The sequence below is a fragment of the Capsella rubella genome, unplaced genomic scaffold (assembly GCF_000375325.1).
Source record: "Capsella rubella cultivar Monte Gargano unplaced genomic scaffold, Caprub1_0 scaffold_1, whole genome shotgun sequence".
In the NCBI taxonomy this organism is placed as follows: Eukaryota; Viridiplantae; Streptophyta; class Magnoliopsida; order Brassicales; family Brassicaceae; genus Capsella; species Capsella rubella.
The window spans coordinates 6,896,009-6,917,447 of record NW_006238923.1 but is presented as its reverse complement, the minus strand read 5'-3'; the positions used below and the strand labels follow the sequence as shown (position 1 = coordinate 6,917,447).

General features: G+C 39.8%; 3 protein-coding genes across 6 annotated transcripts; 2 read left to right on the top strand and 1 right to left on the bottom strand.

Annotated features, from left to right (window-relative positions):
* The first annotated feature begins 6,595 nt into the window (after positions 1–6,595).
* LOC17900018 (protein IQ-DOMAIN 32) lies at positions 6,596–10,404 on the top strand. The gene is made up of 6 exons (XM_006303092.2): positions 6,596–6,879; positions 7,271–7,846; positions 8,016–8,195; positions 8,282–8,341; positions 8,435–9,875; positions 9,984–10,404. The coding sequence occupies exons 1-6, from the start codon at positions 6,790–6,792 to the stop codon at positions 10,001–10,003; spliced, it is 2,367 nt and encodes a 788-aa protein (XP_006303154.1). The 5' UTR covers positions 6,596–6,789; the 3' UTR covers positions 10,004–10,404.
* A 426-nt stretch (positions 10,405–10,830) lies between these two features.
* LOC17899920 (zinc finger CCCH domain-containing protein 6) lies at positions 10,831–14,221 on the top strand. 2 transcript variants are annotated; one of them, XM_023788906.1, is made up of 6 exons: positions 10,831–11,222; positions 11,697–11,792; positions 11,917–12,015; positions 12,357–12,554; positions 12,887–13,011; positions 13,107–14,221. In XM_023788906.1, the coding sequence occupies exons 3-6, from the start codon at positions 11,974–11,976 to the stop codon at positions 13,969–13,971; spliced, it is 1,230 nt and encodes a 409-aa protein (XP_023644674.1). In that variant the 5' UTR covers positions 10,831–11,222; positions 11,697–11,792; positions 11,917–11,973; the 3' UTR covers positions 13,972–14,221. The 2 variants fall into 2 exon arrangements, with proteins under 2 accessions (XP_023644674.1, XP_006307667.1); XM_006307605.2 differs by lacking the exons at positions 11,697–11,792; positions 11,917–12,015 and having other exon boundaries at positions 10,832–11,222.
* Positions 14,222–14,343: 122 nt separating this feature from the next.
* On the bottom strand, positions 14,344–18,881 carry LOC17896916 (auxin response factor 5). 3 transcript variants are annotated; one of them, XM_023788905.1, is made up of 14 exons: positions 18,652–18,881; positions 18,249–18,543; positions 17,991–18,106; positions 17,789–17,887; positions 17,627–17,683; positions 17,385–17,540; positions 17,218–17,302; positions 17,051–17,141; positions 16,793–16,957; positions 16,588–16,710; positions 16,286–16,497; positions 15,054–16,207; positions 14,763–14,953; positions 14,344–14,666 (listed from the first exon to the last, which is right to left on the bottom strand). In XM_023788905.1, exons 2-14 carry the CDS (start codon positions 18,382–18,384, stop codon positions 14,540–14,542), a joined length of 2,712 nt encoding a protein of 903 aa, XP_023644673.1. In that variant the 5' UTR covers positions 18,385–18,543; positions 18,652–18,881; the 3' UTR covers positions 14,344–14,539. The 3 variants fall into 3 exon arrangements, with proteins under 3 accessions (XP_023644673.1, XP_023644672.1, XP_006306729.1); XM_023788904.1 differs by having other exon boundaries at positions 18,701–18,881; XM_006306667.2 differs by having other exon boundaries at positions 18,249–18,881.
* Between the last annotated feature and the right edge of the window lie 2,558 nt (positions 18,882–21,439).

Here is a 21,439-nt window from a genome sequence, read left to right as displayed (position 1 = left end):
GGATGGCGAATCCGAACTGTACGTGGGAAACTTTTCGTGATTTGTTTCACGCTAAGTATTTTCCGCAAGAAGCTCGCAACAAGCTTGAGTCGGAGTTTTTGGACTTCCGTCAAGGATCAATGACGGTGAGGGAATTGCAAGTGGAGTTTGACCGGCTTAAGAAGTTTGGTGGCCGAGACATGGATGACGAGCAAGCCCAGATTCGCCGATTCATGCGTGCGTTGGATGTTGATCTCCAGATCGGTTGTAGCATCCGGGATTATGCGACTCTATCCGAGTTGGTGGAAAAGGCAGCATTGCTTGAAGCTCGCCTTGAGGAGAAGGCAAAGCTGTCGAATTCTCAAGTGTCAACTCAACCTGCTCCGCAAAGCAAATCTGACCAAGGTGGCGGACAGAAGAAGAATTGGGGGAAAACGAATTTCCAAGGAAAGTCATCGGGACAGAACCGAGTGTGTCCGACTTGCAAGAAGATGCATTCTGGTACGTGCAGGCTCCTTTCGGGACAATGTCTCCGTTGTGGTAGCAAGGATCATCGGATCAGCGAGTGTCCGGAAAGGGATCGACAGCCGGATACGCGGTCATGTTTCAATTGTGGTGAAGCTGGTCATTTGAGGCCTAATTGTCCGAAGCTTATGCAGCTAGCTGGGAAGCGGCCAAGTGAGGCGTTGCCACCACCGCCTAAGAGGCCAGCAATCATGCCAAGGGTTTACTCGGTGTCCGACGAGTATGTGAATGAGGCAAGCACTTCACGTCCGATCACGGGTAAGTCTTGTCACTTACCTTAGCAAATGTTTTTGGTAACTTGCCTGTTGCTTGTCGGGTTGGGTTCTTAGCATTTTAGGTAAATGTGTAGGGACCATTCTCATGAGTGGTGTGGAAACCCATGTATTGTTTGATTCCGGGGCTTCACGTTGCTTCGTGTCCCCGGAAATGATTGGTAAAGGTGGGTTTCAAAAGGAACCCGGACAAGACTTTGGTCTTGTTAAAGCAGCCGGTGGACAAAGGATGATGACCTATGGAAAGGTCCGGAACATCTCCGTGATGATTTGTGGAGTTGATATGCCCACGGACTTGGTGATTTGCCGCATAGATGATCATGATGTAATCATGGGAATGGACTGGCTCGGCAAATATTCGGCACATTTGGACTGTCGCCGTGGACGTGTTGTATTCGAGACGCCTAAAGGTTTACTGGTGTATCGGGGAATCAAACCATCGTCCGGAAGTTTGATTGTTTCTGCAGTTCAAGCGGAGCATATGATTCAGAAAGGGTATGAAGCGTACCTGGCGACAATCTCTACGGTGCAAGTGGGAACCGAGCAAGAAGTTAAGGATATTCCGGTGGTGCAAAATTTCAAAGACGTGTTCGGAGCGTTGTCTGGTTTGCCACCGACACGTTCGGATCCGTTCACGATTCAACTTGAGCCGGGAACAGCTCCAATCTCTAAGTCACCATATCGGATGGCTCCGGCGGAAATGGCCGAATTGAAGAAGCAGCTTAGTGAGCTAATGGACAAAGGATTTGTGAGACCAAGCAGTTCACCTTGGGGTGCACCGGTTCTCTTTGTAAATAAGAAAGATGGAAGTTTCAGACTTTGTATCGACTACCGCGGCCTGAATAGAGTGACGGTGAAGAATAAGTACCCTCTTCCGAGGATCGACGAGTTGTTGGACCAACTTAGAGGTGCTACTTGTTTCTCGAAGATTGATCTAGCCTCGGGCTATCATCAAATTCCGATCGATGAGTCGGATATCAGTAAGACGGCCTTTCGGACAAGGTACGGGCATTACGAATTCGTTGTCATGCCTTTCGGGCTGACTAATGCTCCCGCAGCTTTCATGAAGCTCATGAACAATGTATTCCGGGAATACTTGGACGAGTTTGTTATCATCTTTATTGATGACATTCTAGTTTATTCGAAGAATCCGGAAGAGCACGGCGTGCATCTGAGGAAGGTGTTGTGTAAGCTAAGAGAACATAATTTGTTCGCCAAGCTAAGTAAGTGTAGCTTTTGGCAAAGAGAAATTGGATTTTTGGGGCATGTGGTGTCGGATAAAGGAGTGTCCGTCGATCATGAGAAGATCAAGTCAATTGCGGATTGGCCGAAACCTCAAAATGCATCGGAGATAAGAAGTTTTCTTGGTTTGGCTGGGTATTACCGACGTTTTGTTAAGGGATTTTCAAGCATGGCGCATCCATTGACAAAGTTAACGGGGAAAGATGTACCATTCGTGTGGTCGACAGATTGTGAGAAGAGTTTCTCGGAGCTTAAGAAGATGCTTACAAGTACACCGGTATTGGCATTGCCGGAACCGGATAAACCTTATGTGGTCTATACAGATGCATCAAGGATGGGACTTGGATGTGTCTTAATGCAGCATGGTAAGGTAATCGCTTATGCCTCTCGGCAGCTCAGGAAGCACGAAGCGAATTACCCCACTCACGACTTGGAAATGGCGGCGGTCGTGTTTGGTTTGAAAATTTGGCGTTCTTACCTTTACGGTGGGAAAGTTCAAGTTTTCACGGACCACAAAAGTCTCAAGTATATTTTCACCCAACCGGAATTGAACTTGCGGCAGCGAAGATGGATGGAGTTAGTGGCCGACTACGATGTCGATATCGAATATCATCCGGGTAAAGCAAACCTTGTAGCCGATGCATTAAGCCGGAAAAGAGTTGTTTCAAGTACTGAGAAGGAGATGGAAAGTTTGGTTGACATGGTTGGTACCTTACGCTTGGAAGCGATATCGGAAGAGTTAGAGCCTTTGGGTTTGGGTGCCGCGGATCAAGCCGATTTATTGACTCGTGTTCGGATAGCACAAGAAAAAGATGAGGAACTCATTAAGTTATCGAAGAATGATAAGACCGAGTACCAGACTTCGAGCAATGGGACGATATTGGTAAAGGGCCGTGTGTGCGTTCCGAAGGATAAGGAACTTCGAGAAGAAATTCTTAAGGAAGCACATCAGTCTAAGTTTTCGATACATCCGGGATCAACAAAAATGTATCGAGACTTGAAGAGATATTATCATTGGCGAGGGATGAAAGAGGATGTTGCTAGATGGGTTGCTTCTTGTTCGACTTGTCAAAGAGTTAAAGCTGAACATCAAGTTCCAGGAGGACTGTTGCAAAGTTTACCAATTCCCGAGTGGAAATGGGATATGATAACCATGGATTTTGTTACCGGATTGCCTATGTGCGAGGAGAAAGATTCTATTTGGGTTATTGTCGATCGATTAACGAAGTCCGCACATTTTCTGCCGATGAATAAGACAGATGGAACCGAGAAGCTTGCAAAGCTTTACGTGGAGAATATCGTTCGGTATCATGGAGTGCCGGCGAGTATAGTATCGGATCGTGACTCTAAGTTTACTGTTGGGTTTTGGAAAGCTCTTCAAAATCAATTTGGTACAAGATTGAACATGAGCACGGCTCATCATCCACAAACGGACGGGCAGTCCGAGAGAACAATCCAAACACTTGAGGATTTGTTGAGAGCGAGTGTTCTGGATTGGGGTGGAGATTGGACGAGTTACTTGCATTTGGCGGAGTTTACTTATAACAATAGTTATCAAGTGAGTATTGGAATGTCACCATATGAAGCGTTGTATGGTAGGCCTTGTCGAACACCGCTGTGTTGGACACAAGTGGGGGAGCGAAGTGTCTATGGTCGGGACTTTGTGCAAGAAACGACCGAGAAGATCAAAGTGTTGAAGGCTAAAATGAAAGAAGCTCAAGATAGACAAAGAGTTATGCCGATAAGCGTCGGCGAGAGTTGGAATTTCAGGTGGGAGACATGGTTTACCTTAAGACGGTTACTTATAAGGGTAAAGACCGTGCAGCCTTGAACACAAAGTTAACTCCGAGGTACATGGGACCGTACCGAATTCTGGAAAGAATTGGAGCAGTGGCCTATCGACTTGAATTGCCTCCGGCAATGAAAGCATTTCACAAAGTGTTTCATGTGTCTATGCTAAGGAAATGCATAACACCTCGAGAGAATGTCTCAACGGAGCTTCCAGCGGACTTGCAAGCGAATATGACTATTGTTGGAAGACCAGTTCGAATTATTGGGAGGAAGTCAAGAGCTGGAAGAAAGAAAAAGGTTAAGTTGATTCAAGTTGTGTGGGATTGTGACGGAGAAGAAGAGACTACTTGGGAACCGGAGGAAGTAATGAGGGTGAATTTCAAGAAATGGTTTGAGAAGCGAGAAGTCTCGAAAGAGAAAGTTTAGATTCGAGGACGAATCTATTCTAAGTGGGGGAGAGCTGTAACGCCCGTCTCCGAAGAATCCTAGCCGGTACTGGACGTGCCAATGATCGAGGCAACATAAGTTTATCGAAGATTTGATCAATTTGTCGAAGATTTATCGGTACGATCGAAGTTTATTGAGAAAGATCGGTGTATGCTGTCGGAAATCCGAATGATCGAAGAAAAAGTTGAGTGTTCGGACAATAAAAGATTTTCGGACAAGTTTGTCGGAAGAGTATCGACCATTGCGTGTTTATCGGACCGGTTGTCGGAACTCTATCGAGTGGCTGTCGGTGATGCGAAGATCCGCTCGATATTTTGTCGATCCGATTCGGTAACCCGCCTGTGTTGGTAAGCCGAGATTCGTGGGATTGGATATTCTCGATGGTTGTTCGGAGAATCGGATAAAATCTAGAAGAAGATCGGAATAATGGATATTCCATCGAATATTCTCGACGGATCGGGAATTTTCTCGAGCCTATATAAAGACCTGCCGACCATTTGTTAGCGTTTTCACGCGTAAGAACCCTAAAGGCGATCGGCAACCTTTTCATCGAGAAAGTTAGGTGTTTGTCGAGAATCCGTGAGAAAGATCGAGAGTAGATCGAGTAATTCTCGAGAATCTTGGTAAGTATCGTGTAAACTTGGTGTTTATCGATTGTTCTTCGAGTATTGTCGGTAAAAGAGTTAGATCTGTGCTCATGGTGTAGATCCGGGTGCTTTGCGAGAGTTTATTGGATCCGATCGGACGAGTAAGCGACTAGAGGTGTCAGAAAGTGAATCCGTGTGAGAAAGGTGAGAGCGTGACCGTGGCCGAGTCTTGGGTCGTTTTTATTGATTGATTCATTGATGTTTTCTTGCTTGTCATGGTTTATGTGTTATCGCGATAATGTCTTGATAGTTATTCGATGGTGGTTCCGATAATTATCTCGACGGTATGTTATGTTTATGGCTTGCTTGTTTAACTCCTTGAATCGATCGAAATGAATGTGATTTCTTGACTGTGCCAAGTGTGACGGGACGACCGCTCCACTAAGCAAATTCGTTTGCTTACGCCTCCTTTTGGATGCAGGAAATGGAAGTAATTCTTGTGGCTGAACCAGCTCGTGAGACGAAGGCAAGGAAAGGGAAGGATGGTGGATTGGGGTAGTTTTAATAATTCGGTCTAGTGTTGAAAACGATGTAATAGCTTATTAGCGAACTTGTCGTTTGTACTAGAACCTCGTTTGGAATTCAAGTAATCTGTTTCGCATTATTGACTTGTCTATCGATCTTATGCGGTTATGTTAAGTTTTGTCGAAAGTACCTTTGAACTTGAATGAAAAATTTTGAAAATTCGGGTTAGGGTCTTTCAGAAACCCCACACCTTCCATTTCCTCTTCCAAGCCACAGTTTTTTTCTCTCTTCATATGACCCACGATAGGCCCAGAAAGCCCATCTCTCCTTGTACTACATACTTAAAATAAACAAGTAAATAAAAGTATAGTTGTGGAAATAACAAAGAAAGTAGTTTACCTGCCACCAAGATAAGGAATACTAAAGACGATGACTAAATGGGAAAGAAAAGCTTAAAGAAACAACCATTTGATTTTTGTAAGTCTTAAATACTTTTTACTTACACAACATATCATTGTCACTATTGCTTAGTGCTTACACTGCACAAATAGATTTGAATTTTAACATATTTACGTTTTTGAGACAAGAGTTTAATATACAAAGTTACTAAACCCCACATATGTATAAAGAAGATATATCCTCAAAGCGATCAGAGAGAAGAGAAAGAAAAAAAGAAAAAAAAGAAAGAAGAAGACATGATGCACATGACAGTCACATGCGCCTTACTATTTTATTATTAGGTGAGCCAACATTATCGACTTGCCATAATTGAATAATCCCCCACTAATTTCATAATTCATTTCTTCAATCAATCAATCCAACTGTTATTTTTAGTAAGCCTGTAAGAAAAAAATATATACAAAGAAACTCATTTGTTTGTGTGTTAATACGGTCGATAAACATATTAACATGTTTAGTTTAGGAGTGGTTTAAAGAATCGTTGTTGTATTATCATCAGTTTTTTTTTTTTTTACTACATGAATTTTTTTTAACCCCATGTACATGAATTGAATTGAAAAGCATCTATCTGAATTTGTTACTATAGTAATTAATAAATATTCATCGGTTAGTTCAAAAAAAAAAAAAAGAAAGAAAGAGGGAGAATAAGAAAGTGTTGTCATCACGAGAGAGATCTGACAGAGACAGCGTAAAATCGCTTTAATTGGCACCTCAACGGACAGAAGAGAAAGACTGGCGGATTCCAAATCCCACTCTTAACCGTATTTTAATTCTTCCCCTTTCAGTTCCGCCTTCTTCCTTTCTTTCTTTTGCTCCAATTTCCAACGTCACTTCTCTCTCTCTCTCTCTCTCTCTCTTTCTCTGTGTCTTTTGTTTATTCTACTGATCCAACATATCCCACTCGAACAGGAAGACGAAGAAGAAGATAAAACGGTCTTTTACTCTCTTCTTAACAACCTAACATGGGAAGATCTCCAGCTTCTTCTTGTCTCCGTATCATCGCTTGCGCCGGCGCTGATGATGCCGCCGATCCTAACGCCTCCTCCGCCGAGGTTCTTTCATTTTTTCGTTTCTCCATTTTAAGTCTTTATAGTGTTCGCGGTACTGAACAAGTTACTAAATTAGGATCTGAGTGTTTCTTAATGTACTAGATCTCTGTCTCTTGGTTCCGTCAGTGTCTGGTCGGAATTTTGGCATTACTGAGTTTCTAATTTTGTCTACTTAGGGTTTTTTTTTATATAAAAAAAAAATAGATAATTGTTGTTTGTTCGTGATTACTTAGGTTTTGTTTTGCCTGGTCTATCTACGAGATCTTTGCCCGTTTTGATCTTGTTTAGGTTTTAATGGTTCTGTGTCTTTTTATTTAGCTTTTCTGCTACGAAATGTGTGACGTTAAGCACTTAAAATATTGTGTGGTGATATCAATTTTTGTTTTGGATGTAGAACAAGAGTTCTGGTGACAAGCGTGGATGGAGTTTCAGGAAGAAATCTGGGAAACAGCGAGGCTTGGTCACTAGTGTTGTCTCTGAAACTACTCCTGCTACTAGGACTAGAGAAACTCTTGAATCTGCTCTCCTTAAATCTCCATCTCCTGACAACAACATTGTTTCTGAAAAGCAGCAGCCGTATTCTGTTGATGAGAAGAAGAGTAGTCAAATACCTGTTGTTGCCTATGTGACTGAACCTGTTGATGAGAAAAAGAACCAGTCTGCTGAGAACAAAACGGTGGAGGAACAGTTTGACCACAAAACTGATCTGCCTGTTCTTGTGGAATCTAAAGGGACTGAAACTGAGGATGATGATTTGATTGGAACTGAGTTGCAAGAACCAAATGCTGCTGATGCATCCACGATAGAGAAAGACATTACTCCCGAGGTTGAAAACGCTAGTAAGGTTGAACCGAAAGAATCTGAAACCGAGGATGTGATCATAATCAGAAAAGAAAGTGATGAAGAAGTGGACGACAAGTTTGGTGAGTCTGTTATCGTGATCATACAAGCTGCTATTCGTGGATTTTTGGTATGGTCTCGTTTCTTTTGCTCTCTTGTGATTTCTTTATTATTAAGGGTGTGAAGAAGCTTTCCTTAACTCTGTGAACTTGTTAGAGATGTTGTCATTTCCCCCCCTGTTGCTGATGAGAAAGAACTGTCCTGAAAACTATTCTTACTGGGGTGTTATTGAACTGCAGGTGCGAAGAGAACTTTTGAGGCGCAAGAACGTTATTAAACTTCAAGCTGCAGTTCGCGGCCACCTGGTTAGGAACCAGGCCATGGGATCACTGCGCTGTGTCCAAGCTATTGTCAAGATGCAAACAATGGTTCGTGTGCGTCATTCCACAAAAGATGGTAGCCGTGTTTCAGCAATCTCGGTAAGGTTTCGAGATCGCTGAATTATGTTATGGTACATTTTGTTTTCCCTATATAATCTGTGGACTGATATTGTTTTGTGTTTCAGGATAAAGTGGAAGCAAATGCAGCTGCACAAAAGCTTCTTGAAAACAAGTTTGCCAAGCATGTATGTTTTTAAACAAATTTCCTTCTGGCTGTCTATTTAAGGAATATATTGTGATAACTAAACTCAATTTCTTGTTACATATATGGTTTATAGCTAATGGAGTCAACTCCCAAGACAAAATCAATCAGCATTAAATGTGATCCAACAAAACCTAGTTCTGCTTGGAACTGGTTGGAGAGGTGGATGTCTGTGCCAAATCCTGAGAAGACTTCAAAAGCAGATTTGACAACGGAAGAGCAACAGGCCGAAGAGACACAGAATGTGAAAGTGTCACCTCAAGTTTACTCTGTGAACTCTGACTCAACGGTAGAGAGCAAAATTCAAAATGATTTGTCAAGCTATGAAGTAGATATGCTAACAGCTCAGCATGTGAAGCTATCTGAGACAGAGAAAATGAGCCAATATGATTCACCAGAAGCATCAGCAGAGGTCTATCATGACTCAGTCCAGTCTCTTCCACCTGCTGCTAAGGAACCAGATTCTTTGCTCGAAGAGCCTGAATATGAGGATGGACAGCCTAAACATTCTCTGAAGCGTAAGGCTAGTAATCCTTCTTTCATTGCCGCACAGTCAAAGTTTGAGGAATTAACTTCATCTACTGGTTCAAACAAAGCAATGTCTTCGAAGGATGGTGTGTTGGGTGAAGAAGGAAAAACAGATATTGATTCACCAGACACTACAAACATTAAAAAGGACCACTCTCTGGAAGATGTTGCTCAGGCTGAGCTCAGTGGATCTGAGTGTGGCACCGAACTCTCTGTCACTTCTTCTCTTGACACACTTGAGAAAAAGTCTGAGGCTGAGGGTACAGAGTCCAAGGTAGAAGCAAAGCTTTTAGAGGAGGAAACTGATGTTAAAACAGACCAAACAGAGTTGATAGAAATTGATGTTAAAGACGAAACATCATTGGGTACTGTAGAGGACCCTAAGGAGAACTTTGAGAATGCCAAGGACGAAGTTGAAAAAATTTCAGAGACACAGCGTGAATCGGTAATTAGTACACCAGATTCCAAAAAGAGACGGGCTGAAGAATCAGGACCTCAAGCTTACCCGTTATCTGAGGGAGCTGAAACTCCCATGACAATCACAGAGTCTCAGGCAACACCGGCAAGCCAAGCATCTTCTTCAGTCAAAGCAAGAAAGGGAAAATCTGAAAAGAGTGGTTCGAGCCAAAAGAGGAAAGTTAGCAAGAAAATAACATCGAGCCCTAAACAGGAAACTGGCACCGGTGAGGCTACAGAACAAGAAGAAGGGAAGGAACATAAAAGCGGGAGAAGAAATTCTTTCGGGTTTGATCAAGAAGCAAGGGAAAGCAGTGGAGGCAAGAACTCTCTTCCTCGGTTCATGCAGCCAACGCAGTCGGCGAAAGCCAAGGTTCAAGAACACAACTCACCAAGATCAAGCCCTGATCTTCAAGAAAGAGATGTAGTGTCAGTCAAGAAGAGACATTCATTGCCTGGTGTTACCAATGGGAAACAAGGTTCTTCTCCTAGAATCCAACGGTCTGCCTCTCAAGCACAACAGGGAACAAAGGGTAAGCAAACCTCCTCCTACAGTTTCTTTCTCTCTGCTATCACTCTTTCGCATTTTGAAGCTTTTAGAAAACTCAACAATGTTATGATTCTGGCTTTGTTTTTTACAGATAGAAAATGGCAGAGGTGAAAGCTGCTGACCTGAGTGCGACAGAAATCTGAAAAGACAAAAATCTTAGGAGACATTGGGTAATTTGATTAATGATATGGTTTTTTTCAGACAATCCTTTAACTCTTAGTTTCAGACAACTAAAGTGACAAAAGCGCAGAAGAAGAACGGAGTGTGGAGGATAGTCTCTTGTTTCTTTTGTCATTGGAGGATAGTCTCTTGTACAGAGTCGTTTTTCCTTTTTTTTTTAAAAAAAAATTGTTTGATTTTTGTGGCTAAGGAATTGATTTGGTTTGGTTTGGTATTGGTTTTTTCGGACATAACCTCCTCAACTGAAAGTGAATCTTGTCGTTAACAATGGATTTTATATTGACTTCACTTTTCTTTTTAAGTCATGTAATAATATCTTGGTTATTGTTATACTTTTCTGCCAAAATTCGTCACATGTGTGTACAATTCTAGCTTAAAGAACATGATTTTTCATTATCCTAGAACTATAACTGCTAACAACAACAAAAACAACCATTGTTCTAAATTATGATCATCTCCTAATTTGACGCAACCTTAAGTCATAATGCATGCGTGTTTCGAAAATGTAAGTCTACACTTCAATCAACTTGTCTTAACAGAAGCAGTTTATTTAAGTCTTGCAACTAAAGGTGGGGTTGTTGTTGGTGATAACTACGAGTCAATGGGACTGGCTGCTGTTGACTATATTTCCAAATTTAGGGGGTCATTATGGAAATAAAATAAACTGATGGATTAATATGGAAAAATGGAAAATATTGAAGGGGAATGAAGGACACGTGTATATAGGCGGAGGAAAGAAAAATCTGGAGGACAGATAAAATGACGATGGTGACCAGAAGAAGAAGCACCCAGAGGATCTAGGGCTTCTCAATCGCTTCAATCTCTCTCTCTCCCCCACCTCGACAGATTTAGCATGCAGCTTCATAAATTCATCGTCTTTTCTTCTTAAATCCTCCATCCTCCATTTTTCAAAAGTTTTTCCCGAGAAAATTAGGGTTTCTCGACAACTTTGGATGAGAATGATGATGATTGGTTCAATCTAAATAGTTATATACTGGATTGAATAAATTATTGGGGATTTAAAGGGGAATTGGACCTTCTTGAATCAGTTTCCTGGAAAAAAGAATATATTTTTAGATTGAAAAAGAAGTGAACTATGCGGGCATTGCACAAAAGGGTATCCTGGCCTCCAGATTTTAAACTTTGTCAGGTAAAAAAAATAAAAAGATACATTTCATCAGTTCATTGGATCGAGAAGCTTTCATTGGTGTTTTTGTTTTAGCTCCCTTTTCGATATATCTTCTTCCTTCAATTGGCTGATTGCAAATGATATGATGATGACTTGAACTTCAATTTGTTAATGTTGCTGAATCTCTTATAGTGTGATTGATGTTTGTTTAGTTTTGCTCTGTGGTATGATTCAATTGGTTTTTGTGTTCCTTAATTTGCCCTTTAGGTTTTTAAATTTGATAACTTGGGATTATCTTGTTTAGTCATGATTTGAGGAACATGAGACTTTGGTAGTTTATATCTGCCTGCAACTTTTTTTCGTTCTTAGTGAAATAGTGTGGAACCATGGTGCCAATGACTTATCTGGAGTACTTACAAACTCTGCTCTCTTTCTTTCTTTTCTTGCATCATAGTCTAAAATGTGTTTTGCCCATTTTTTGCATCTTTGGATAAGGGGCTTATCCTGAGATACGTCCAGTTTCATCATGGGATGGTCAGCCTTATACATCTTACTCATGACATCAATGTAGTCAAGTAGTTCAATGATGAGGTATGTAAGACAACGAACCAAGAAAAATCCTTAACGAATTCGGCATGGTGAAAAGTTATACACTTGACACCAAATGCTGTCATTTGCAACCTGTTTGATGATGGGATATCCTTTGGTAAGATAGCTTGGAGATGGGTTCGTTGTCCAGCTCGTGTTCTTATTGAGAAGGGGGAGGAGGAGGATGCTACAGAGAGGAATATCAACATTTTCCAAGTTATTTCATGTATACGTGGTTGGAAAAGTAGTTGATTGGTTAGGCTATTGTGAATTTTGAGGTCCTTTTCATATACTTTGCCACGTTGACTGTTCTTTCGTTAAACTAAGCTTTTTCAAACAGCTTGGATTTGCATTAATACGTCAATGCTTGACAAGCCCTTTTCCACCTTCTTTAGATTGTATGTTTGAGATAACTTGTCCAATATTCATGTTTAATGTATAATCGTATTTTTTGTGTAGTGATTCTTGTTTGATGTCTACATGAGTTCTAACTAGCATTATTCTGATCAATATTCTCGTAGGTTCTTGTGTACATATCAATTGACAATATGTTCTCATGTTGAACAGGTACGGCTGTTCATATCAGAGGATTCACCTTCACAAGTTGGATCAGAGTCTCAAGATCACCTGCAAGCGAAGTCATCTTTGGCTTCACATCTGGGTGATGATAATTTACCACCCGGTTTTGGTGGACCTCTTTCCGCCAATGAGCCACAGATTAAGTTATCAGACATTGCAGTAATAAAGTGGAAATGCTCTGTCCGGGTGAGCTCTTGGATCATACTCTTTAAGCCTTATTTGTTAGCTAGGATCAGTATATCTTTGAAACACTAATTGCAACTGTCTCAAAATGCCAAGATATTTACACTTCTAGTCAACATATTGTTTTTCCCTCTTTTCTCTGAAATTATATTAATTGTCCAGCCAAATAAATAGCAAAGGTCCTTTGATCTGATAAACATACGAATCACTGGTAATAGGGGATAAAGGTGATGTTGGTTGATGTACTCATGTATGGTTGTATTTCTTGGTAATCTAGTTTTGGATGTTTATATGTTAAGCCCTTGAGATACTGACAATAACATGTGCACTTGCAGATTTTGCTAGATGAAGAATGGAGAGTGGTTGCAGGAGAGGAAAGCAATGAAGTTGAAGCACAAAATCAGAGGGAATTGAGAGTTCTTGAAGCATTCTATCCTGGCGCATCATCTATTCCTCCAAAGTCCGGATCTATCCCCTCCATATTTGTTTAACACATACATATGCATATTTACTTTTATTTTGACTTGGGATCTTTTCTTAAACTGAAATCTGCAGCCCTTCGGTTCCAGCTGATATTGACAACTCACATTATGATGATCAGCAAACCATTGTCATACCAATACTACCTGTAGAAGATGATGACATAGCGTTGGATTCAGCATCTGATCTCCCAACCCAATCTGGCGCGAATGTGGGAACAGAGCCACCAATACCCGATGAGAACACATCAACTTCTTCGATCCTCCCTCCAGGGTCAGATATAATGGCGGCATTATCTGCAATCTCAAACAGCAAAGAACAAGGCAGCAGTATGATTGACCAAGATTTGCTTATTAAGATCCTAAGCAACCCTAAGTTGGTCGAGAATCTTGTTGCAAATCGAGGCAGTGCAGGTTCAGTCTCCTCCAACGCAAGTAGCCTCTACCCATCTTCAACCCATGAAGCCAATGGAGTAGTTACCACAACACCTGCCTCCAATGGACAATTTTACCCTCAGCCAATGGTTACACAATGTCCTCCCATGGTGTATCCTCCTCCAGCTCCGTCAGACCAGCATAATTACGGAGCACCACCAGCAAGAGATGCTAGTTATTACAAGAACCTGATTCAGCAACATGGCGGGGAAAGACAAGAAACGCCACCTGTTCAACAACATCTCGGTTATCGTTACAACCTCCAACCTGGAGGACCTAACCCGGAGATGATAAATAGCAATATTAATAACCAGAGGCTAAGGGATGCAAAACCCAAGATAATGAAGCCTTGCATGTACTTCAACAGCACGAGGGGTTGTCGCCATGGATCCAATTGTTTATACCAGCACGATGCTACACCATACCAGCCGAGGAATCTAAACAATGGCAATATCAACACTTCTGAGATGCAGAATGCAAAAAGAATGAGATTTGACAGAGACTAATGCAGAATTAGCATACCACACATGCTCTATGCCTCTTGGTTTGAGAGCTTGTTGTTAGCAGCAGAGCAAATTTTCTCTTTTCTCTTGCCTGGCTTTGCTGCTATATAAGTTTTATATACTTTGGCAACCATTTCTTAGTTTTATGCTACAAATGTAGAATTAATCAGCGAGTATCATTTGGCTCACCATCACAGTAGTAATTATACTGTCCCTAGTTTTTTCTTAAGATTATTTTCAACATATTTATCTTTATCATTGTGCAGAAAACAGAGTATAATCTTCACATGACCCTTGATCTAAAAGATTCCTCTGATTTTTTTTTTTTTTCTATACGTACTGAAATTATTGTTTGCTTTGATCTTATAGTGTCAGTGTGTCACAATTACTGATTCATTCATCCATCACTCTCCTACATAATATGAAAATAGTTTCAGGTTTCAAATCGGAACAACACATCAAATGCTTACAACAAGATGGTTTCTCCTCTACCAGTTCGAGAAAAGAACAGTTTCTTTCTCTCTTTCTTTCTTACAAATCAGCAGGATATCTTTTCCTTATATCGCTACATTTATGTAACAGAAGTCTTAAGATCATTAATGCCTGCGCTGTTCAAAAGCTTCATCCCTTCTTCACTCATCTGCTGGACCTCTGTTGGCGACAGTATCCTTATGCACCTTACGCATCCCACAAACTCTCTGTACAAGTTTATGTAGCCATGTAAGAAAAACTATTGTCAGACACATTGTGAGGTGATGTTAATAGATTCACAGGACAGTGAGAGAGAGACTTACTCCCATGGATCATCTCCTACAAGCAGAACATCACTCTCATAATCAACATATACAAGCTTCCAACCCGAGCTTTGGGGGTGAGTTAGTAGTCCTTCCAATCCAAACATGCACTCAATTGCAGATTTTAGCTCCTCGTAGTCTTTGAAGCTTGTGACATCAATTGACCTCCCGACTGACCCGGTTTTTTGAACCTGCCAAGTCAAAACATTCCCCAAAATCCAAAGATTAATGTCAAATTATGACACCAGAAAATGTATTCTCTGTGGAATGAATGAAGGATAATCTTTTCACCTTAGTGTATGTTCGGACGCGAGGTGTTGCAATTTTCTGCCATGATGAGCCTTTACTATTTTGCAGAAGACTACTATCATCAAAATCAACATTGCTTGATGATGTACCAGTTCCTCCAGAATTATCTGGAAAATCTTGGCGGGAGAAAGCCTGTGAGTCTGCAAAGCTAGCTGATGTGATTTGCGACTGGACATCTTGAGCAAAGCTAGAGTTGTTGTTTCCAACCAAACAACTAGAAGGGTGGTTCTGGAAATCTGTTTCTTTGATGGCACAAAAATCATCAAGCACTGTGTTTGAGAGTGGAGGATCTAGAATGTTGCTGTTTGTGCTATTACTCATACACATAGTCTGACTAGCATAAAGGTCCTGCTGCATCAAGGGACTGAACTGGTCAAACTTGAGACCGTTCAACTGATTGTCCCACACATCGTGAAACAGCGGTGAGTTTGTTGAATCTGGTAACACAACAGCTGAAGAATCCTGGGAGGATAGCATGAATGGTTGCTTGTATGATCCAGCAAGAGACTGGAAAGAAGAGACTTGTGATGTCAGCTCTTCAGTTTCCAGGAAAGAGAATCCATTTATTGGATCGGACTGTGGTGGGTAAATCTGTTGACTCATGTCAAGACATGGGTCAGCTTGTATAGGAGACAAAGCACCCGTTTTCTGAATTAGCTGATTAACCTTTTCCTCATTACCCACTGTGGCTGTTGTCACCTGGCTCACCTGTTCAATTGACTGCTCAAGTCCATTCTGGGCTTTTCCAGAACTGCAACCAGAAAGTGTTGAATTCACAGGTTTTGCAGGAGCACTCATACTCTGTGACAGATTCTGTTCTTGGCAACTTGTATTAGAAGCAGATGGGTTCACTGTTAGCTTGCTTTCTGGCTGCACCATCTCAGATTTCTGGTTCATCATCATGGGTTGCTGCATCTTCATATCTCCTAGCAAACCTCCATGCCCCATTATAACATTCTGCTGCATCTCAGACATGAAAGATGGTACATTTTGGTTGTTGTGAGGTCTCATCATCATTTTCATAAGCTGCTCTGAAGCCATATTAGGGAAAGATGCGTAAGGCATAATCCCGTTTGCGGAATCAGGAACACGGATAAGAGGCCGTTTTATCAAGCTACCCCATTCTGTTTCACCTGCTGCAATTTCAAACCAATGATATTAGGTTTTAAATCTGATGTAAAGAATACCAAAGGCACACTTTCTTTTCTACTAACCAAAGTAAGATGGATGGAGCTGACGCTTGAGTCCTGAGGTCAGAGAAGGAAAAATGAAGAGACTTTCAGGTGTTTCAATATCCCATGGACTGACCCGAGTAGGCTTATCGTTACATCCAGGCTCATCCCATTCAACCTGAAGGTTCCGCCACTTAGAACCAGGCCATCTCAGTGGATCCAGATCGCTGATTCCAACAATGGTTCCCATGTACCTATACACAACCAAGGAATGGATAAGTGATCATCAAATTTGATTAGTAAAAACAGAAAGATTGCAGGGTTAAAGATCAGTTAGTAGTTACCTTCGTTTCCCGGAATCTTCAGTTTCAAACATCATTCCAAACCTCATACCAACTGAGAGCTGAGACCCACATATAGCCTTCCGGTACTTGGCAAGAGGGATCACAAACTCTGCTGGACAAGCCCTGAGAACAAAGACAATGAGTTACGTTTGAACTTCAAATATACTTGTAAATCTTTGAGAGTTGCAGCTGCTTTTGAGCTAACCTTGGATTATAGAATATCAAGAACGGAGTACGGTTTGCAGTTGCGTGAGCAGCAGCAGCAAGAACACCAATGTGCATACTATCCGCTGAGAGAACTGAGGAAGGAAGTGCTGTTTGTTGGCGATTAGCGCGCCTCACACCAACCATTAGTTGCGACTTCTCATCCCTTTGACAGTTCCAATGGCGAATAAAAATCAGAAGTTCAGCAACACCAATATAACTCAGTAGCTAAAATGACTTAATATGCAAGATTTTTCACCTTATGAACAACACAGAATCCCCAGCTCTTAATCTTTTTGATCCAACGAACAGACTCCATCCTGTTGTTAAAAGATGTCTCTTTGGTTGCCCTGAGAATGTAAGCAAGAACAAATCTCAATACCAACTCAATCTAAACAGAGAAAGAGGCAAATCTAGTGGTTTTACCTCGATAGATATGGCGAAATGTCCAAGTATTCTCATGCAGATCTCTTACAACAAGCTCTTGAGTTGGTGGCTGTGCTGTGTAGTCCTGTAGCGTATCATACATAACATAAGCAGTCATTAAAGCAAAAGGAACATATGTTTTTTTTTGCTGATAAAAAGAACCTCACCAGTGGTGGAAATAGCTTCTCTGCAGCTCTACGTGGCACGGAGAAACCTCCATGTGTGCTTGTGTCACTTGCAGTAAGCGTTTTGCAAAAAAACTCAGCCGGATGCTTACTTCTGCTCAATAGCCCAAAGTCTGGTACAGGGAACACATCTCTCTCCTGATGCGCAAATGTTTTAAAATTCATTCAACTTCAAAATGAGTCATTAATGAAACAGAAGTAAGTAGCAAGAATCGAGAACTTACAGAGTGAACAGGTTGAAGACTCATCTGAGCATAGATTTCGTCACTGTCCTTGTCTGCCTATCAAAATGAAACAAAACCATTGTCAAGAATAATGAAAACTGATGGCAATATAAGCTTGCATAAGATTATATGAAGTAAATGAAAAAGATTGACAAGGCTTACATGAAGAGTAACATTATGTACTTGACACATCAACTGAGATGGAAGATTTGGGTAATTAGGGACTTGTGTTGTTGCTGATCTTCTGGTTGAAACAGCAACCTGAATCAAAGAGTAAACAAGAAAAATCAAACCTTTGAACATAAGCTTACAAGATCTAGTGAGAGCGTGTTTGTTGATAATCCTTGAAGACACACAAAGTTACCTGTTCACTATGACCTTGTGAGAAGTAGTACACTAAGCTACCAACTTGAGGGAGACAAACCAAAGGGCCTGCACAAGCGTGCCATAGCTCCGAGTTTATAACCGGCTTTCTCGTTCCTGAAAATGTTTGAAACCAAATTTTCAGGGGAAAGGAACAAGATTTTAACATTTTATTGGCATAAATTTTGAAACTTCTAGCTCAGAATTCTCAAAAAAGGAAAATTTCAGTCAAAATCTTGAGGAAGAAAGAAGATGATACCGGACTGATCCTTTAAGAGCTTCATCTCTTCAAGCAGAGAAGATTGAGATGTTGTTGTTGTTGTTGTTGTTGTTCCACCATTAACCAAACCGTTTGTTTTCATCTTGTCGTCAACACAAGCCAATGAAGCCATCATAGAGAGATTTGCAATGTTCAGTTTGTCTCTCCCACACTCAACACTAGGCTTTAGCAGGACTGAGTTTATTATTTTCTCCTTTCTTTACAAACTCTTCTTCATTGTTATTATTTGTTTAAAACCCAAGAAGAGACAAAGGGGCCTATTGAGCAAAAGAGGCTACAAGATAAATCCAGAAAAGAGAAGAATTAAAGACAGAACCATTTCATGGAATCTGGTTTTTTTTCGGGTAAGAAAACTCCAAATTCGAAGGACAAAAACCCTTACACATGACAAAAACAGAACGAAGGAGAGTGGGAGAGATTAAAGAACATACAAAAAGGGACTACACACAGACAAGCATGTCTCTCTTGTGGGGCTCTTGCCTCTCTTCTCTTCTCTTCTCTCTCTCTCCACTCTTTTTTTCCTCAGACCAAATCCGACCCTTCAATGAAGAAGAGAAACCAAAGGTGCCATCATCATGAAACACAACAAACACAGTTTCTTTCTTTCTTTCTTTCTTTTGGTTTCCGGATGCAAACAAGAACAAGAAGCAATTTAGAGAGAGACAAAAAAGCCTTTAAAATTTTTACTTAAATTCTTTTTTATCAAACCTCTCTGGGAAAAAAAAAACCTCTCTCTCTACATGTATGTATGTATACAAGCGTGTATGATGAGTATAATAATTTATATATGTAAATGTATATTTTTGCTTGGAAATGGGAAAGAGTGTGCATGCTCTTATCCTGCGCTTAAAAACTTTCTGTATATGGCGATGCCGTTGCAGCTTTAGACTCTCCCCAACGAATAATATTTATTATTTTTACTTCTTTCCCATTTATTAAAAAAAATATCTATCAAGTGTAGTAGTAATATTAATAATTAATGTGCTATATAGAACAGTTTACGTCAAAAATTTAATAAAGTAGAGTAAGCACACGTAATCTCTGATACGCACAGAAACGTAGTTGGATGTACAAGTACTTTCAATGCTTATGTTATAAGGCAGATCATATACTTATATAATAAAGCTTTTAATAAATAAGTACCATGAGTGACGACTCCTCCTCTGTATATATATATTTACAAAACTAATCTTAAGTTTTTATTTTCTTGTAAAAGTGTCTTACTTTTTCAACAACTTTGCTTGATTTTGTAATTGGTTGTGTATGTTTTTTTTTTGTGTCTATGCGAGAAATTATTAAAATTGATTAACTTTTTGACAAAGTAGTCTTTTTAAACCTTCTTTATTTTTCGTTGCAATAATATTAACTTTTTTCCAAAATGTTTTTTTTTTCTTTTCCTGCTGAGATTTTCGAAAAAGGGATGTGAGCGGTGAGATTTTTGGGGAGATCTATATAGAAGAAGAAGGTGCGTATGATAGAAGAGAATGTCAAAGTAGCGTATATTAGAAAGAAGCCCTGTGTGGAGGAAGTGTATCTTCCAACCTTTTGCGCCGGTGCTCTTTTTTCCTTTCCAAGTTAAGAGTTAATTAGACGACTCAATACAAATGTTTTCTTTCTTTGGTTAGATAAAAAATGTTTAGTTTTATTAGAGATTAGAGAATATTAAATATGATTTACTACAAAATATGCTGCATTTGGATTGGAATGGACCTTTGTGTATTGTTTTACTCTATCTACCCAAAGAAAAAAAAAAAGGAAAAGAATATATCGGTTCTGTAAACCTGCCAAGATACTTAATCTCTAACGCTGCTAAAACAAATGTGTAATTCTATGTAATTTGTGTATAATAGTGTAAAACTATACATCTTTAAAACTTTTTAGGATACACAACATCTTTAGTTTGACCTTTCCACTGTTTTCTTGCGACGAAATAATTGACATGCAGTCATTGTATTTTATTGCATGATGCGAAACCATATCTCACTTTCCATGTCATTGTTTTACATACTAATCGTTTTCCTTCATGTCATTACAAATCCCATACATATTAATGAAAACTTAACTATTTATTTTTTTCGGCTTAGTAGTACACATTATCAAATATTTAGGGGAAAAAAAGAATAAACATTTTGTAAATATCTCTTTGCCTATATCGAATTGAGATAAATATCGATGGATGCATGAGAAGTGAGTATTATATATATCATATTTATAAACGTGTAAAACATATGTGCTTATTCCCATGATATTCTTTTTCACTAGACAAACATATATGAAACTAAGAGATATGCTTTAATAATGCGATAAATTCCAATAGTCCGGTCTCCGGCCGGTGCAAAGATTGTGTTGCCATCATCAAAATCTGTAAAACGAAGAAGAAAATAGTCATCACGTTTAAAGATTAGAAAAATAAACAAACGTTACCGTCGTAAAGGCAATGAGGTTTACCAAAGAATTTATCAGTACTGACCCGTGACCATAGTTAGTATCAGTTTAAAACTCTAAATTAACAATCGTAAATTTACCCCCGATCTAAGGAAAAAGAAGTAGAAATTTTGGTCCAATCAAATGTTATAATATTAAAAATTATTTCAAACAGAATCTTAAACATTCTTTTGTCTTATGTAGATTGGAAACTTGTTATATAAAAATAAAAAAATAGAAAATAGAAGAAAGAAGAGAGAAAAAAAAAGTGAGAGAGTAGGAAAAAAGTGAAAAGCATGATTTGGTGCTTTTGCGTCTGAAAATATTGACCGCTGGGCACGCGTGAAGTGGACGGCAAATCAAATTGGTTGAGTAAGAGAGAAAAGCTTTAAATCGTGTTTTATATTTTTCTTTTTTCCAATTGGTTTTTTAGACCGACACGGCGCCGTTTCTACGATTCACAGTTCACATCTCTCTCCTGCCCAAAAGTTATAAAAAAAAAAATCAATAGCAATTCTATTTTTAAATTTCATGATATTTTTACTAACTCCCATTAGATTCACTTTCTTAAATCATCACTAAAAGTATACTTCCATACTGGTGTAACAATATATAATGGGTTCAAATCTCATAGATTATAGTGGCTCTTAACAGTGACAGTTGAACAAGTAATGCAAAATGTAGATATAACAAGTTGCGTATAGGAGAGAACCAAAAAAAAAAATGCGATAGAACATTATTTGATT

Bases quoted from the DNA above. Each gene is read 5' to 3' on its own strand.
- LOC17900018 (XM_006303092.2), top strand. From the start codon at position 6,790: ATGGGAAGATCTCCAGCTTCTTCTTGTCTCCGTATCATCGCTTGCGCC. The intron at 8,196-8,281 runs GTAAGGTTTCGA...TTTGTGTTTCAG, and splicing joins GCCGTGTTTCAGCAATCTCG to GATAAAGTGGAAGCAAATGC. The intron at 8,342-8,434 runs GTATGTTTTTAA...TATGGTTTATAG, and splicing joins AAAACAAGTTTGCCAAGCAT to CTAATGGAGTCAACTCCCAA.
- LOC17899920 (XM_006307605.2), top strand. From the start codon at position 11,169: ATGCGGGCATTGCACAAAAGGGTATCCTGGCCTCCAGATTTTAAACTT. The intron at 12,555-12,886 runs GTGAGCTCTTGG...GTGCACTTGCAG, and splicing joins AGTGGAAATGCTCTGTCCGG to ATTTTGCTAGATGAAGAATG. The intron at 13,012-13,106 runs GTCCGGATCTAT...TGAAATCTGCAG, and splicing joins GCATCATCTATTCCTCCAAA to CCCTTCGGTTCCAGCTGATA.
- LOC17896916 (XM_006306667.2), bottom strand. From the start codon at position 18,384: ATGATGGCTTCATTGGCTTGTGTTGACGACAAGATGAAAACAAACGGT. The intron at 16,958-17,050 runs GTGAAAAATCTT...GAACTGTCAAAG, and splicing joins GATTCTGTGTTGTTCATAAG to GGATGAGAAGTCGCAACTAA. The intron at 16,208-16,285 runs GTTAGTAGAAAA...TTGAAATTGCAG, and splicing joins GCTCCATCCATCTTACTTTG to CAGGTGAAACAGAATGGGGT.